Source organism: Gamsiella multidivaricata (assembly GCF_025024155.1).
Source record: "Gamsiella multidivaricata strain RSA 2152 chromosome Unknown BC939scaffold_71, whole genome shotgun sequence".
Taxonomy (NCBI): Eukaryota; Fungi; Mortierellomycota; class Mortierellomycetes; order Mortierellales; family Mortierellaceae; genus Gamsiella; species Gamsiella multidivaricata.
Window position 1 is genome coordinate 1 of NW_026251779.1, and position 13,699 is coordinate 13,699.

The following is a 13,699-nucleotide window of genomic DNA, read 5'->3' on the forward strand; positions in this document are numbered from 1 at the left end:
TCACAGTTCTTGCCGTAAGAACTATACAATTAAAGATATGCATCATAAAGTGTCAGCACCCCCCGTCTTATTTGTCGCTGCAATCATGGATCGTTGCTGAACCATGGACGCTGCTCTTTTTTTTTTTGTATACCTGTTGGAGAAGTGGAAGTTCAGATCCAGGTCGTCGACCCAGACGCGCTCACGGACAATGCTGGTGTCTGTGGGCTTGATCCTGAAGCCCTTTCCGTGCCGGATCGAATAAAGTTGCACGGCAGCGATACGAAGACCCATCTTGGCATGGAAGACTCCAGGCAGGGACTTGAAGTTGAGAAGAAAGACGAGCAAGATCAGGCGACGGAGGTGTTTACGAACCATGGCCTGGTGGGGACGGACGTGCTGAAAGTAGAAGGAGATGAAGTTGGCGGCGTGCTGCACCACGGGCGGTGGCATGCGCAGGAGAATCTTGTTCATGGTCGAGGGTGGCATGGCGATTGAGTTTTATGCGAGTCCTGTCCGAGCGAATGTACCGAGATGAGTTTCGGGCGAGGGAAGAGTGGGGAGGGAAAGAGAGAGAGAGAGAGAGAGAGAGAGAGAGAGAGAGAGAGAGAGAGAGAGAGAGAGAGAGAGAGAGAGAGAGAGAGAGAGAGAGAGAGGAGAGGGAGGAGAAGTGAGAAAGAGAAGAAACGCCCTATTCTTAAAAATACGAGGCGGGTGGAGCTGTGGGCGAGGTAAAGTGTGATAGAGGGGGAATCCATTTCTCGGCCGAGTTGCACACTGTCACATGAAGTCGCCACGAGGGAACCGTACCAACTCTCTTGGTTTGCAGTCAACCCTTGCCCTGTCGTCCTTTAACATCCTCAGTTGGATGGTACGCGATCCAATTCCTCTATCGACCAGGAATACAAAGCGTCGATCACGGCTTCGAAGACAAATGCCAAGCACAGGAAGAAAGGAACAGGGGCAGCAAGATGGTCAAGATCATTTGTGAGTTCACTGTGAGCCGAAAGACCTCAAAGACAACAACTTTGCGGTTTGGTAGAACAACTTACAGGATTCATGCTCCATAAAGTTTTACATTTTATTCCATTAAAGTCGCTACTATTATTACTTCTTGACTGCAAGACGCAATTCACCACGCTGGCCGATCCTGAACCCATACTCTCCAAGTGTGGCCTGATTCTTGGTAACTGTGCCGTCGCTTAGGATCAGCTTTTGCTTGCCCACAGGGAATCCTGTTGCTGCGAAAATCCTGTCCTTTACGGTCGAGATCATCGTGCCATTCACAAGGTTCTCGACTGTTACACTCGGCACCTTGTCCCTGTTCCACTCTGGCTTAATCTCATCCGCATCTGCAAATTGAATCTCCAGCGTAATCCAACTAGATCCTGAAGTCATCGGTATGGCGTTTGCAGAAGACCCGGCAAAAGCAGGCGGCTGCGGTAGTGGTGAGTTGTGTTCGGATTTGAAACGCTTCGGATCTCTGTCCGACATGGAAACATCGTCCTCGGGATGGCGTCCAGTAGGGGGTGCTTGTGCCGGCATGACGCCTGGAACAGGCGCTGATGATGCTGCAGTTGGAATAGGTGTTGGCCGCGGAGGCAGGTTGGCTGAAGCAGGCGGTAGTGCCAGTCCTGGAGCTGCTCCCACACCGGGGGCATTGGGATAGAACCCAGGAGCACCAGGCATACCAGGCGGAAGCTGCTGTCCAAACTGAGGCGGAGGGATTCCAGACATGCCTGGTGGTGGGATCATGCCAGGCGGCGGGATTGGTGGTGGTCCTCCGGGCTGTACACGGAATGTCTGATTGTATGTTCCTGCTTGGCGGTAAAGAGGAGGCTGTGCGGTAGGTTGACCAAACTGCGGCCCGATATTGGACTCTGGTGGCCTTGGCACATCCAGACCATATCCTGGACCGCTTGTACCAGCTGCAGCGGCGGCAGCGGCAGCATTTCTTTGCGCCGTAAGCGCCACAGTCGCCGTTTGACCGTCCCAGACGTTCATTTCCTTCTCGATCTGCCGCTTTCTTTCCTCCTCTGCATTCGTGGTTTGCTCTTCTTCGTTGAAAATGTCTGTGCGATGAGCCTTGAGCATGCTCAAGTTTCTTGCGACATCCGTACCTATACAAGTAAATCAACACGAAGTCAGCAATATTGCACAAATATTAGCTTCAAGTACATTGAGACCTCACTACTCCCAAAATCATTGAAAGGATATATCATCACATTACCATCGCTGACCATGTTACTGGCCTTGGTCTTGGCTTCCGCTTGCTCGCGCAGCTCCTTCCAGCGGGGATCTAACAGCTCCACGCGGACGTGCTCATCCATCTCTGATAGTTTGACCTGCTCACCGCAGCGAGGACAAGTCTGGGTTGCCTCCTCCAACGCAGCGCCGGTACGACCCTTAAATGCCTTTGGAACATAGTCCTCCTTGATTTTCATTGGCGCTGTAAGTTGAGGTGCTGTCATGACGACTTCCTTCACATTCGCCACCTCCTCGCGGGCCTGTGGTGCAGCGTACTCCTGCTCGTCGTCCGAATCTTCCATGTCCACATCATCGTTGTCGATTTCAATGTCCTGCGGCATATCCGGTGCAGCCTCTGTCTCAGCCAAGACTTGCATCATGCGCTTCTGTGTCAATGACATGGTCTCCAGCTCCTTCAAACTCTTGGGCAACGGTAACTCTACAGCGTCATCAGCCTCTGTGAACTCAATCGTCTGTACCACCACGAAATCCTGCCAGTTAATGCTCAGGAACGCCTCTGAATGACAACGAAAAAAGAGAGGGATGGTGATTAGCACGGTGCATTCCCAATAGTTCCACATATTCCTTAGGCACGTTCCAAATTGGTTCTTACGTCTCTCAGCGTCTTCTTTTTCGTCCCTCTTCTTCCGGAGCTCTTGCTGGTAAGCTGTGTATTCGACTCGTCTCATAACAATATCTTGCACGGCGTATTTATTGGCGGCTCTCGATTCGATTTGCTCCAGCATGTCGGAAGATGGGACCATAATCTTAGAGTACTGCTCCACGAGTTTTGAAAAGTAATTGAACAGACTGTGGTTGGGTCGGAGAAAATCAAACTGGTAGTTGCGAGCCTCGCGCTGAGCTAATGACACCATGAATTGTCTCTCATTTCTAGCGACAAACTGTGCAGTCAGTTTTAAGACGTCTCTGTTTGATGTTTTGAAAGAAAGAAGAGTTGTTAGCATCTTGAGCACTTAATATCACCTTTTTTTATCAATAAATGGAATCTAATGAGAAAGCACTTACAAATCTTGAGCAGAAACAGAAGGCATGGGTGTCATGAACTCGAACGCTGGGGGTTCCTCTGGGGGTGGCTTGATCGCCTCCTCCACCTTGGCCTCCACTTCAGCCTTGATCTCCGCTGCCTTGGGTGCTAAGGGAAATACAATGAGCAATAACAAGTCCGTTAGTACACTAGGATCTAGCCCATGGCAGTCGAGCAACAATACTGAAGTATTTGGATTTCAAATACACACCTTTCCCAGACTTGGCCTCCTTGATTTTAAATGCATAGTAAGCGTGGTATGGATCCGTTGGGTTCAAGAAACAAAATTTGGCGTTGTTCTTTTCGCTCTGTCGAAGACGCTCCTCCAGCAATGCTCCCGAATTGCTCCCTGACACATAAGCGGCCGTCTTGTCGGCGATTTCTAATCCAATACGCAATAGAGAACGAAAACATGTTAGTCTCTATTCGAATGTTACATGCTAATCCTGCTCTCCTTGCGACCTTGCTGATCAGGGTTGTTGCTTGCTGTACCTCGAATATAAGGAGGTGGGTAAATGATGCCTACAGATGCGACATCCTCCATAGTTGCATCAGTGTCCTGTGCTGATAGTTTGTCCTCGGTTCCATTCTGTACCCCAAAGCCGCTGATGGCAGATGGCAATGGTGGAGGTGCGATCGACATCGTGAAGGTGAACAGCTGAAGGTGAACAGCTGAAGGTGGTGAACAGCTGAAGTCGTTGTTCAAACAATTCAGGCTCAAATACGTCACAGAACGCATCTTTGCAAGAAAGTACTGCAGAGTGTGCTGACACACATACAAATCTACATAGTCTATAGTCGCTTGGCGCCAGGAGTTTTCATCCTTTCCAAGGGTGAGGCTGCTCGCTTGCCCCTCTGTGCTACTGCTACTGCCGCTGCTGCTGCCCCCGGCTTCTGTGTGTGGTCTTGCATCTTGCATCCAAGGGTAGTGCCCGTCCTTATATACTGGCTGAAGATAGAGCGGTCGCTGTTGATGAAGTAAATGGCAGTGCATGAAAGTGCCGCAGACCTGCACATCGGGAAGTATAGCCTAGGGACCTGGCCTAGAAACATCAAGACAAAGTAATAAAAACATAAAACGGTCTTACATAACTTCGATTCTCAAGTGATAATGCTCTTACTTTCTGAACAAAGTACGACTGAAAGGACTTAGGTAAAAAGAAGAGTCTCGTCTTGGTCGGAAGCTTGCCCAGACCAATCCCAATCACAACCTTGTTGGTTTCCTCTTTCTTTCCGCCGGTCAATCCTTCGACCCACTTGAATAGGCGATCCGTTATGAGTCTACACTCCGCATCTATGACCCCTTTCGCGTCCTATTTATGCTTCTTGAACCGGTTGTTGCCGTTGTAAAACTCATTCAGCTGCCCCTCTACCCTCTCAAGCTCCGTAGCATAGTTCGCAAAGCTGGCTCCCTCACCGCGCAGTGGTGGCAGCTTAGTCTCAATGTTGCTGATGGATTATATTCCGTCGCCTGGTACAATGCTTTTTTTTTTGCTCTTCCATCCATCTTCTGTGCTTGAACGTGGGCTGGTACACAGCCTTCTGCTTTACTGCGAAATTGTAATAGGTGGAAGGAACGGGAATAGGGGTTGTGTCTTCGAAAGAGCTGCTCATATCGACATCAGCATCCTTGCCTCCAGGCGCCATTGTCGTACTGCCGGAATCATCATTCTTTAATAGCAATACGCTGGTCTCGACTACATAGGCTTGGCCGAGAGCGAGACCCAGAACGGCGCACATCCTCAAATATATGTAGTAGATTATACCCGAAAGAACTAAAAGGACCAGCGCCGTCAATATGGATTCGAAGGTTATTGATAGCATACTCATACTTTAGAATGGCTGTGAGATATGTGGAGAAAAGCCAACGCTCCTCGCGGCCATCCAGTTCAAATTCTGCCATACTTAGACTACTCGGATTGTTTTCTCGATTGGTGAGAAGACGATAGTGGAAGGTAATTGGCCAGGCAGCTTCCACACGGCGTGATCGTGATCGACGTGTATGGGTATGCATTTCAGCGCATCGAAAACGTACAGCTGCAGAGGCCTAGACTGCATGTGGTCCTTGTATCTGGTGAATGTTGCTCGCCCAAGGTAAAACCGTTTGTTGACAGCGCAGATGGGTGGATGTCGGTCGGAAAAAGGACACAAATATCCAAGGCAAACAGTGAACATAGTGTCGCGTGTTATTCCCTCATGCGATGAGCACGTTTTTCTCTAGTCCTTGGATTCGTCTTGTGTGCAAGCATACGCGCAATATTCGTTACCTCTGGCGACTTTACAGACCGAGCAAGCGCAGTACCCAGATATGTAGATAGGATTCCGGCTAAGCTGGAAGAACCTGACCAAAGAGTAACTTTAAGTTGTTGAGAGCGCAACGATCTGGCAACACGACAGCCTCCTTTGCTCATGAACAGTCTATGCTATTGACTGTCATTCACCTCATTTGAGAAAGGGGTACAAGGAACACAAAGGCTCAATCAATGGTATGGTCCCATTTCTTTTCCTGAATGAGAAAGAGTAGTGATCGCTGATTCGTCCACACTATCGACGCGTGTGAAAAACAACAAAACAGTGTCCACGCCCTGCGTTTTGCTCTTCTTGACAACGTTGATCATTACATACTTTATATACATGGCTCATCCCTCTAAACTTGTCGTGAGCCCGCTCCGCCCTTTCACATTCTCAGTTACCCCGTTGTTCATGATACTTGTACAGTACGTAAAAAAAGAGTGGAGAACGAGGAGGTAGACAGGCAGAACACTGCTCAGCAACCGTAAGCTCACAGAGGCCAAGGACACGGCAAAATATAGAGAAAGGAAGGCATCATCATACTCTTTTCTTTATTATTTACAAATTGGGATAACATTGTTCTCGACTACAAGCGACTCGTCGATTAGGCGACGGGACGGTTATGAATGGGAGCGGCAGCGTTCTCGCTGTGTCCGACCAGCTTGTCGCCATAGGCGTGGAACGCGTCCGGGTGCTCGTGGTGCTCATGCGCATGTTCGCCCTCATGGTGCTTGTGCTCGCCCTCATGGTGGTGCTTGGCGTCGTAATGGGGAACACCGATGGTGGCAACGCCCGCTTGGGCGGCAGAGTGAGAGCCTCCGGCGGGAATGGGCTGAGGAGGGTACGGGTGGTCAGCGGTCTCGAGAGCAAGATCGACAAAGGCCTTGGGGTCCTGGTGCTTCTGCTCGACAACGGGCTCGATTTCGGTGGTGTTGGTCATGGTTGGCTTGATTGGGTGGATTGGCAAAGAGGAGGTAAGAGGGCGTGTTATTTGGTGTGTGAATGGAAGGAAGAAAAGAAGAGAAGAGAGAGAGCGAGAGGAGGATTGACATTCAGCGTTTTTATAGCCAATCTCTATCGTAGGCAGACGCGACGCAGTGCTTAAACGAAAACACTAGCCAGGGCAGTTTTTGTAGCCCCTCACTGGTATTCCCAGATTGGAAGGTGGGAGCTCGATTCAATTACCTAAAATCAAATAAAGTTGCTTCCACACGACGTTCATACCCCGCGTTCCAGGGCCCTTTCATGACGCATTTCCAGCCAGCACGATCATGCCCAGCAGTTGCAGCCGCTGCGGTTGATCAGATATGATAATGGCATTCATCGCTTGCAATACGGCTCAGGGTATCTTCCTCTTTATCTCCCCAACAGATAAGCGCTTCTTACTACCCCTCTCATCCGCACCGTAGTCAGCAGAGCTGAATGGGCATAATCCATTGCTAGTTCTCCATTAACATCAGCTTTACCGTCGCTACCAGCATGTTTTTCAAAATCTTCCCCCAGCCTATCATCTTCTCTATTCTCTGCCTTTCGCACAATTACCCCAAGGTTCGGTCAGTCCTCCTTGTAGTCAGCCGTTTGACCCTTCCATAGATTCACCTTTCCACAGTGTCTGAGCTATTGAAACGCTCCAATATCAACCAGCTTGGACCGAAAAGTTGGTATCTATTTGCAGCCTGATAGAGCTGATCAAAACTAAAAAGGCAGTCGATTTCATCGGCATAGATGCTGAGAGGACGATGGAGGGTCTACTGTCGCGCATCACTAGGATTTCACTCCGCCCTGGAGAGGTTTCAGTCGAGCATCAAGCCGCATCTATCGGAAACGGCTGCGTCGCAGAGCGCGTCTATTTTCGACAGGAGTAGATCCAGGAAGATTCGACCCGTGATCAAAGTGCACGAAGACTTTATTTCAACTCCAGTAATACTCTTTCTCCACCCAAGTCTTCTCGTTTGCAACGTTTAACAGAAGCAAATATGTATAAGTTGGACATATAGCTACGACATACAGGACGGACCCAGAGTAAAGAAGCTAGCCAGTAGTAAATATCCTTAACATTATACCACACGCATGGCCAGGAATCGAAAATACTCTATTGCCATTGATTTGGCACAAGGTACTGGATGGACTACCCTGGCCTTGGTGAAAACGGTAATCAGGGCGCGCACACAGACATGGCCACCGGATGCGCCTACCAATGACAGAGAACAGTCATGATCTCTCGAAATTAAAGTTTATCTCCTACTTCAGCTGAATAATACATTCTGTTCCTTTATTCATTCTGTTTTGCATTCTACACCTACTCACTTCTTCATTCACATCATGGCTAGCATGCAACAACCACCTCAGCTCGACAAGGTCAAACATATCATCCTCGTCATGTCCGGCAAGGGCGGCGTGGGCAAATCGTCCGTCACTACCCAGCTGGCCCTGTCGCTCATCGCCAGAGGAAAGACCGTCGGTGTGCTCGATATCGATCTTTGTGGACCCTCGATCCCCCGTATGCTTGGTCTCGACGGCAGGGGTATTCATCAGTCATCTGCAGGGTATGTCTTGGCCCGAGATATTGTTCTTTAACAGAGTGTGCATTGATCGAGATCTGGACATTGGCTTGACGATCATTCTTGTTCTTATCGATCTAGATGGGTGCCAGTATATGCGGACGAAAAGAAGCAGTTGTGTTGCATGTCGATCGGATTCATGCTCGAGAACAAGGATGACTCCGTAGTCTGGCGTGGACCCAAGAAGACAGGTATGGCACATTATAGACTATACCTCTATTCTCCAGCCATTTTGGAACAATCAGGCATCAGCATGAAACTTACTTCCTCTTTTCTTTTCTCTCGCTGTAGCTATGATCCGCCAGTTCTTGACAGATACTTGCTGGGGAGAACTAGACTACCTTATTATTGACACACCACCAGGTAATTCATCGCCTAAAGTTTTCAGTTGTTTGTGATTTCAAATGCCATGGCTCCGGCCGATTCATTATCTGACGCTGCGCATCAACCGAATTTGAACTAGGCACTTCGGATGAAAACATCTCCATTGTAGAACATCTCAAGGCATACAACCCAGACGGCGTCATTCTCGTAACAACACCGCAGGCAGTGGCTCTGTCAGATGTGCGCAAGCAGGTTAGCTTCTGTCGACAGGTCGGCATCCCCATTCTCGGACTGGTTGAGAACATGAGCGGCTTTATTTGTCCTCATTGCTCTGTAAGTGCAGCCATCCCTCTGGATTTCTCGTTTTACCTTCATGGTTTTCTATATGGTCTAGTCACTTACATGGCCCTCTTTTTGAAAAATGCATACCGGATATCCGCTTGACAATATACAGGAATGCAATAACTTGTTTTCGGCTGGAGGGGGAGAGGCCATGTCGGAAGAATTTGGACTTAACTTCCTAGGCAGAGTCCCAATCGATCCGACCTTGACAGCAATGGATACCGACCTCGTAAAGCAGTTCCCAACATCGTCCTTGTTCCCTGTGTTCGAGAAGATCACTGAAAGAGTCGAGGAGCATGCCACTCGATCGCAATAGAGGAATAGAGCAAACAGGAACGCCTAGTCGTAGCCGCATGGTATAGATACATAGCGCCTTCAATTGTAAAATACAACGATCTTCTCAAATGAACAAGTTGAGCATTGACGGTCATTTAAGCCTGAAATTGTTCCTAGAAGCAGGCATGCTCCGCAACATCTCGCTCAATTCTGGAGATTCAGGAAACATCAGTCGCTCAATGTCCATGTCGAGGAGACAACGCGCGGCGCTGCCAGATTCCGCGAGAGAGCTCATTAGCCGCCTTACAGGATTCCAAGTAATGGCATTTTGCAAAATGTTCTTGGTGACAATGCTGTTCGACCATAAACCAATGAATGGCCGCTAACGTTGGTTCATTTGATCTGGCAGCCAGGAGACAAATACTTTGATACCTGCTCCGCATATGTCGGCCTCCACCTCTTCGACGTCAACGGCATAGGGGGAGTCCGCAACAAGGCTATCGATCATGAGACTATCAACATGCGACTGACGGGGTTGGCAGAGAAATTTTCGATGAAAGGTCAGGACAGCAAGGCAGAGGCACTCAGGACGTATCTTCGTCAGCTGAGGCGGTTCGCTCGTTCATTCGGCGGAGGAGATGCAGCTAGGATGATTGCAGCAACTAGTGAAATGGACCGGGAGGAAGGCGCTCAGAACGTCATGTCGTCTGTACTTTTGATGCTACTCGAGTTATCAGAGTCACCAACTGCTCTTCGAAGGGGCGAGAATGTGTACACAGTGCCAGCGGCGTTGAAGGAGCCAAAAGAGGGCGTGAAGAGCCAGGAAGACCTGGACAGAGAGCTCTGGAAGGCCATCCTCAAAGAAGATCCGTTGGTAGGAAAGCACTGGGACGTTGGAGCCGACGACGGTGACCAGGACAACGGCGGGAGCGATTTCGAAGATATGGATATCAACCCACGCGCCGCGCCCGACGCCAAGAAGCCTCAGACAAGTCAAGAGGGCAGCAGTGACTCAGCAAAGGACAGCAATCTGTCAAGCAGTAAACCACTTAGCGGACTGAATCTTTGGATGCAGCGACCTGGCACAAAAGCACCATCTCATATGTCTCTGAGGATACTACAGCAACATCAGTACTGGCATGACGACAAGATCTTTTCGAAGGAGAGGAGTTCTGGGGCGTCAAGCTTAGAGGAAGGATTCGACATTCAGCGCTCTTCAGATTTAAATTCGGCCCTTTATAACTGCAAGGATTATGTGCTTGCGCTTAGCACTCCTGTAATGGACGAAATCGACATCATTAACGAGATCTTTCTATTACTTCAAGGACTTCCTACCATTATCTTCACTTTTAAGGACGGCATAGCGACTGTAAGATTAAGATTCATGCGACTTGCTGCTACTGGCCTATCCGAATGACATGAAATTAACTTGCACTTCTTTGACCGTAGTACTCTACAAAAGTAACTGTATCGCACTTGTCACCGGGCGCCTTGGAGTCAACTCTTCAGCCATTCTTGGGTAGTGCCGGCGAGATACTTGAACTGCAGTCTGCAGTCGACAAAATTTGCTCCGCACCAGCAGAAGATTACGGAAATGTCGTCCAAACTTTTGCATCGGCTATTCACTCAGAGTTGCTCAGTCTCAGGGTATTTCTGGCTGAGACGCAGAAGCATTACCAGCGCTTTAAGAAAGGTAACCACATAATCACCAGTATGAATACTGTGAGAGTTGAGTTAGACACTGAGCTGTATTGTATTGTTTCACTCGAATAGGATATGAGCAGCGTATGGCGTCCTTAATCGAGTTGCAGGCGACTTTGTCAGGAAAACTGGAGATAGTGCATGTGATTTTGACCTTTTTGAATGAACGTCGATTTTATGGTAAGCGGCTTTACTATGCATTTAGCACCCTGACCGAACAAAAACTTGACGCCGATAACTTCGCTTGAAACTTTTTAGAGGCAAAGCCCAATAACACCGAGCTGGCCTGCGTCTATGCAACCGACATCTTGTCCAGCCTATATATGAGTGTTTGCGAGCTAGAGCTGAGCGGTGATTCGAGCAACTCTAGGCCATTCCTTCGGTTACTTGAACGGAGCATCCGGCCATTTCTACTCAACGTCGAGTTTTGGCTGTCTGGACTGCCGCTCGACTCTGAATCTGAGTTCCTGATACAGGCGTAAGTCAGCCCATGATCCTATCTTGGCCATGCTTTCAATATCAGACACTAATGTGTCTTTCTCTCTCAACATATAGAACTTCAAATATCGACCTCTTTTCCAGCGCATTCTGGTCTGATGGCTATCATATCCGTACAGAAATCGTGGATCATGCTGGCGACGGCAGCAACAGCGCATCAACGCTGCAAATATCGCCTTGTTTCTTGACGGAAGTGTCTCTTAAACAAATAATATACACCGGAAAAGCCGTTCGGATTACCCAGGCGCTATTGGCTACAGAGGTACCTTGACATTGCATTCAGTGTTTCTTCTTTCTGGTACTTTGTATAGCGTGTTTGCTTAACCCTATTTTCATTTCTAGGTTGTTCCATTACCCCAAATAGAATCATTCGCATCAAGCGTTTTTTGCAAAATATTTCAAAAGCGCGCGTCGATTGGCCCAGGCACTTCAAGGCTGGAAAACTATTTCCAGAGAAACTTTCCCAGATACGAAATTATATTATCGCATCAATACCCGCTGTCATCGACGCCGTCCTCGATACATTCGATAGTCGAAGCGCCGGATCCAACCAATTACAGCGCAACTGTCGGGTTCAAGTGGAGAATGGAGTTTGAACTCGCTAAATCTATCGAGGAACAGTACTTGGCGGCCAATTCTTTGCTTAAGTCCATGCTATTTACGCAGTCGCGATTGTTATGGCATCTGAAAGGCATGACCGAGTTTTATTTCATGATGCAGGGCGAAGTGATGCACACGTTTAGCGCAACTATTTTCAGCAAGGTAGGCTTCTTCATTCTCAGTGTACGGGTGCACGATTTGATCTATGAATAACATGCTGTCTGGATTGCATTTCCCATATATAGATGGAACGGAAAAGACCATGGTATGACTCTTATGTGTTAGGATCTACATTCAGTAACATTGCATCGCTCGGGAACTGGAGCCACGCTAAGTTTGTGAAAATCCGGGTGAATGATCAGCACAGACAAAAGACATCTCAGACACACTTGCCTGGCCTCAAAGTCCAGATACTAGACAACATCGAATTCGAATATCTGGTACGCTCGCAAAGCTTGATGCTGAAATAGAACTTTTGGCTATCCTTATGATCCGCGGAGTAGCTCAGCTAACAAGTGCGGTTTCTTCTTTCAGCTTCCATGGCCGCTAGGGGGTGTGGTTTATTCATCAGAAAACGTAAAGTATATGTATAACCGCATCTCTTGCTTGCTGCTGCAGGTTAAGATCGCAAAGCATGCGATGGAGCTGCCTTCATTCCTCAAGTCGAGGCCACGGCCAAGCTCTGAACTTGGCTTGTTTTGGAAATTGAGGCTGCGATTCTTAAGCGCAATGAATGATCTCTGGAGCTATTTCATGATGACTGTAAGCGGGAGCAAATGTTTAATATCGGCAATGTAGATGCTGGGTGGTTTTGGACCTAACCTAAGGTGTTCTTGAACCATTCCTGAAACATATTTAGGTTTTGGATGTACAGATCCAGAAATTCCAAGCCGAGATTGAAGAACAATGCGATCTTGACGATATCATCAAGTTATCACAGCGGTTCATTAATCTGTGCTACGAACGCTGTTTTTTGAAGGAGCGGACGATACCCCTATATCGGTCTCTTGTAACGATGTTGAACCTCGCTCTCAAGTTCTCGGCGCTGTTCTCGGCGTTTATCCACGAGCAAGAGCTGGAGTTCCGACAGCCGGGGGGACTACAAAGTATACCATTGCCTACTCAAGGTCACGTAGGTCGGAGCGGGCGGAGAGTGAGTTTCAATACGATGCAGAGCGCTCCATCGTGGCGCAGCAATTTTCATGGGGGCGACGAGGGGATAAGCACAGATTCCGATAGTGAATTCTTGGATCAACAACACGATGGAGACGAAGAGAAATCTGTCGGTGGAGCCGACAAGAGAAAGATGAGTCCTCCACACATTTTCTTTGGCGATGAAGGCGATGCCGATTATTTGGACAACGATGAGGACATAGAAATGGATGCTGGAGAGGGAACTAGTCGCGTCAAGAGACCCAAGGTCGGCACAGAGTTTTCTGGATTAGCGCAGCCAGGCTTGACGTATCAGATGTATCATCCACAGGACCATAAACCGTCAAGTCGGAAGAACTGGAATCATCAAAGTTCGTTTAAACAACAATTACAGGAAATTGAGCACGAGTTCAACCGAAGCAGAGAATTTTTAGCCAAGAGCCTGAGGGTCGTGGTCAGCTCGAATGCGGCTCGAGGATATGCCACCCGGAGTGGGGATGTTGCAGACTTGCGACAGGGTGAAGGTGACTCGAGCTATCTGGACGGCCTAATCCTTGCCCTTTCGTCATAATCCCTTTGTTAAAATCTCATCGCTCTCATTGCAGCCCTTTAAATAGTAATAAACGTCTACCCTGAAATGTAACACAACATGGTCATGCTTCGCCCGTTCCTGAATCGATAA

At 48.5% G+C, this 13,699-nt stretch overlaps 4 protein-coding genes across 4 annotated transcripts; 3 read left to right on the top strand and 1 right to left on the bottom strand.

Annotated features, from left to right (window-relative positions):
- Positions 1–1,026: 1,026 nt before the first annotated feature.
- Positions 1,027–4,019, bottom strand: BC939DRAFT_462297 (Pre-mRNA splicing factor PRP21 like protein-domain-containing protein). Its single transcript, XM_051557113.1, has 6 exons — positions 3,764–4,019; positions 3,483–3,653; positions 3,253–3,379; positions 2,840–3,153; positions 2,210–2,743; positions 1,027–2,099 (listed from the first exon to the last, which is right to left on the bottom strand). Exons 1-6 carry the CDS (start codon positions 4,008–4,010, stop codon positions 1,087–1,089), a joined length of 2,406 nt encoding a protein of 801 aa, XP_051408600.1. The 5' UTR covers positions 4,011–4,019; the 3' UTR covers positions 1,027–1,086.
- A 2,114-nt stretch (positions 4,020–6,133) lies between these two features.
- BC939DRAFT_287691 (uncharacterized protein) lies at positions 6,134–6,563 on the top strand (the record flags this gene model as incomplete). The annotated part of the gene is made up of 1 exon (XM_051551265.1): positions 6,134–6,563. A coding segment is annotated over one exon (381 nt), but the record flags the coding sequence as incomplete, so codon positions are not given.
- A 937-nt stretch (positions 6,564–7,500) lies between these two features.
- On the top strand, positions 7,501–9,217 carry BC939DRAFT_462301 (cytosolic Fe-S cluster assembly factor nubp2). Its single transcript, XM_051557114.1, has 5 exons — positions 7,501–8,109; positions 8,206–8,315; positions 8,416–8,487; positions 8,588–8,781; positions 8,903–9,217. The coding sequence occupies exons 1-5, from the start codon at positions 7,886–7,888 to the stop codon at positions 9,104–9,106; spliced, it is 804 nt and encodes a 267-aa protein (XP_051408602.1). The 5' UTR covers positions 7,501–7,885; the 3' UTR covers positions 9,107–9,217.
- On the top strand, positions 9,218–13,656 carry BC939DRAFT_462303 (Spc98 family-domain-containing protein). The gene is made up of 10 exons (XM_051557115.1): positions 9,218–9,383; positions 9,476–10,435; positions 10,516–10,759; positions 10,840–10,947; positions 11,026–11,245; positions 11,323–11,527; positions 11,608–12,027; positions 12,111–12,305; positions 12,400–12,627; positions 12,725–13,656. The coding sequence occupies exons 1-10, from the start codon at positions 9,252–9,254 to the stop codon at positions 13,586–13,588; spliced, it is 3,576 nt and encodes a 1,191-aa protein (XP_051408603.1). The 5' UTR covers positions 9,218–9,251; the 3' UTR covers positions 13,589–13,656.
- Positions 13,657–13,699: the final 43 nt, after the last annotated feature.

Excerpts from the sequence above, each read along its gene's own strand:
- BC939DRAFT_462297 (XM_051557113.1), bottom strand. The coding sequence starts at position 4,010 with ATGCGTTCTGTGACGTATTTGAGCCTGAATTGTTTGAACAACGACTTC. Across the intron at positions 3,654-3,763 it reads CCCACCTCCTTATATTCGAG|AAATCGCCGACAAGACGGCC; the intron begins GTACAGCAAGCA and ends GTATTGGATTAG. Across the intron at positions 3,380-3,482 it reads GGAGGCCAAGTCTGGGAAAG|CACCCAAGGCAGCGGAGATC; the intron begins GTGTGTATTTGA and ends TATTTCCCTTAG.
- BC939DRAFT_462301 (XM_051557114.1), top strand. The coding sequence starts at position 7,886 with ATGGCTAGCATGCAACAACCACCTCAGCTCGACAAGGTCAAACATATC. Across the intron at positions 8,316-8,415 it reads GCGTGGACCCAAGAAGACAG|CTATGATCCGCCAGTTCTTG; the intron begins GTATGGCACATT and ends CTCTCGCTGTAG. Across the intron at positions 8,782-8,902 it reads TTATTTGTCCTCATTGCTCT|GAATGCAATAACTTGTTTTC; the intron begins GTAAGTGCAGCC and ends GACAATATACAG.
- BC939DRAFT_462303 (XM_051557115.1), top strand. The coding sequence starts at position 9,252 with ATGCTCCGCAACATCTCGCTCAATTCTGGAGATTCAGGAAACATCAGT. Across the intron at positions 12,028-12,110 it reads GCGCAACTATTTTCAGCAAG|ATGGAACGGAAAAGACCATG; the intron begins GTAGGCTTCTTC and ends TCCCATATATAG. Across the intron at positions 12,306-12,399 it reads ACATCGAATTCGAATATCTG|CTTCCATGGCCGCTAGGGGG; the intron begins GTACGCTCGCAA and ends TTCTTCTTTCAG.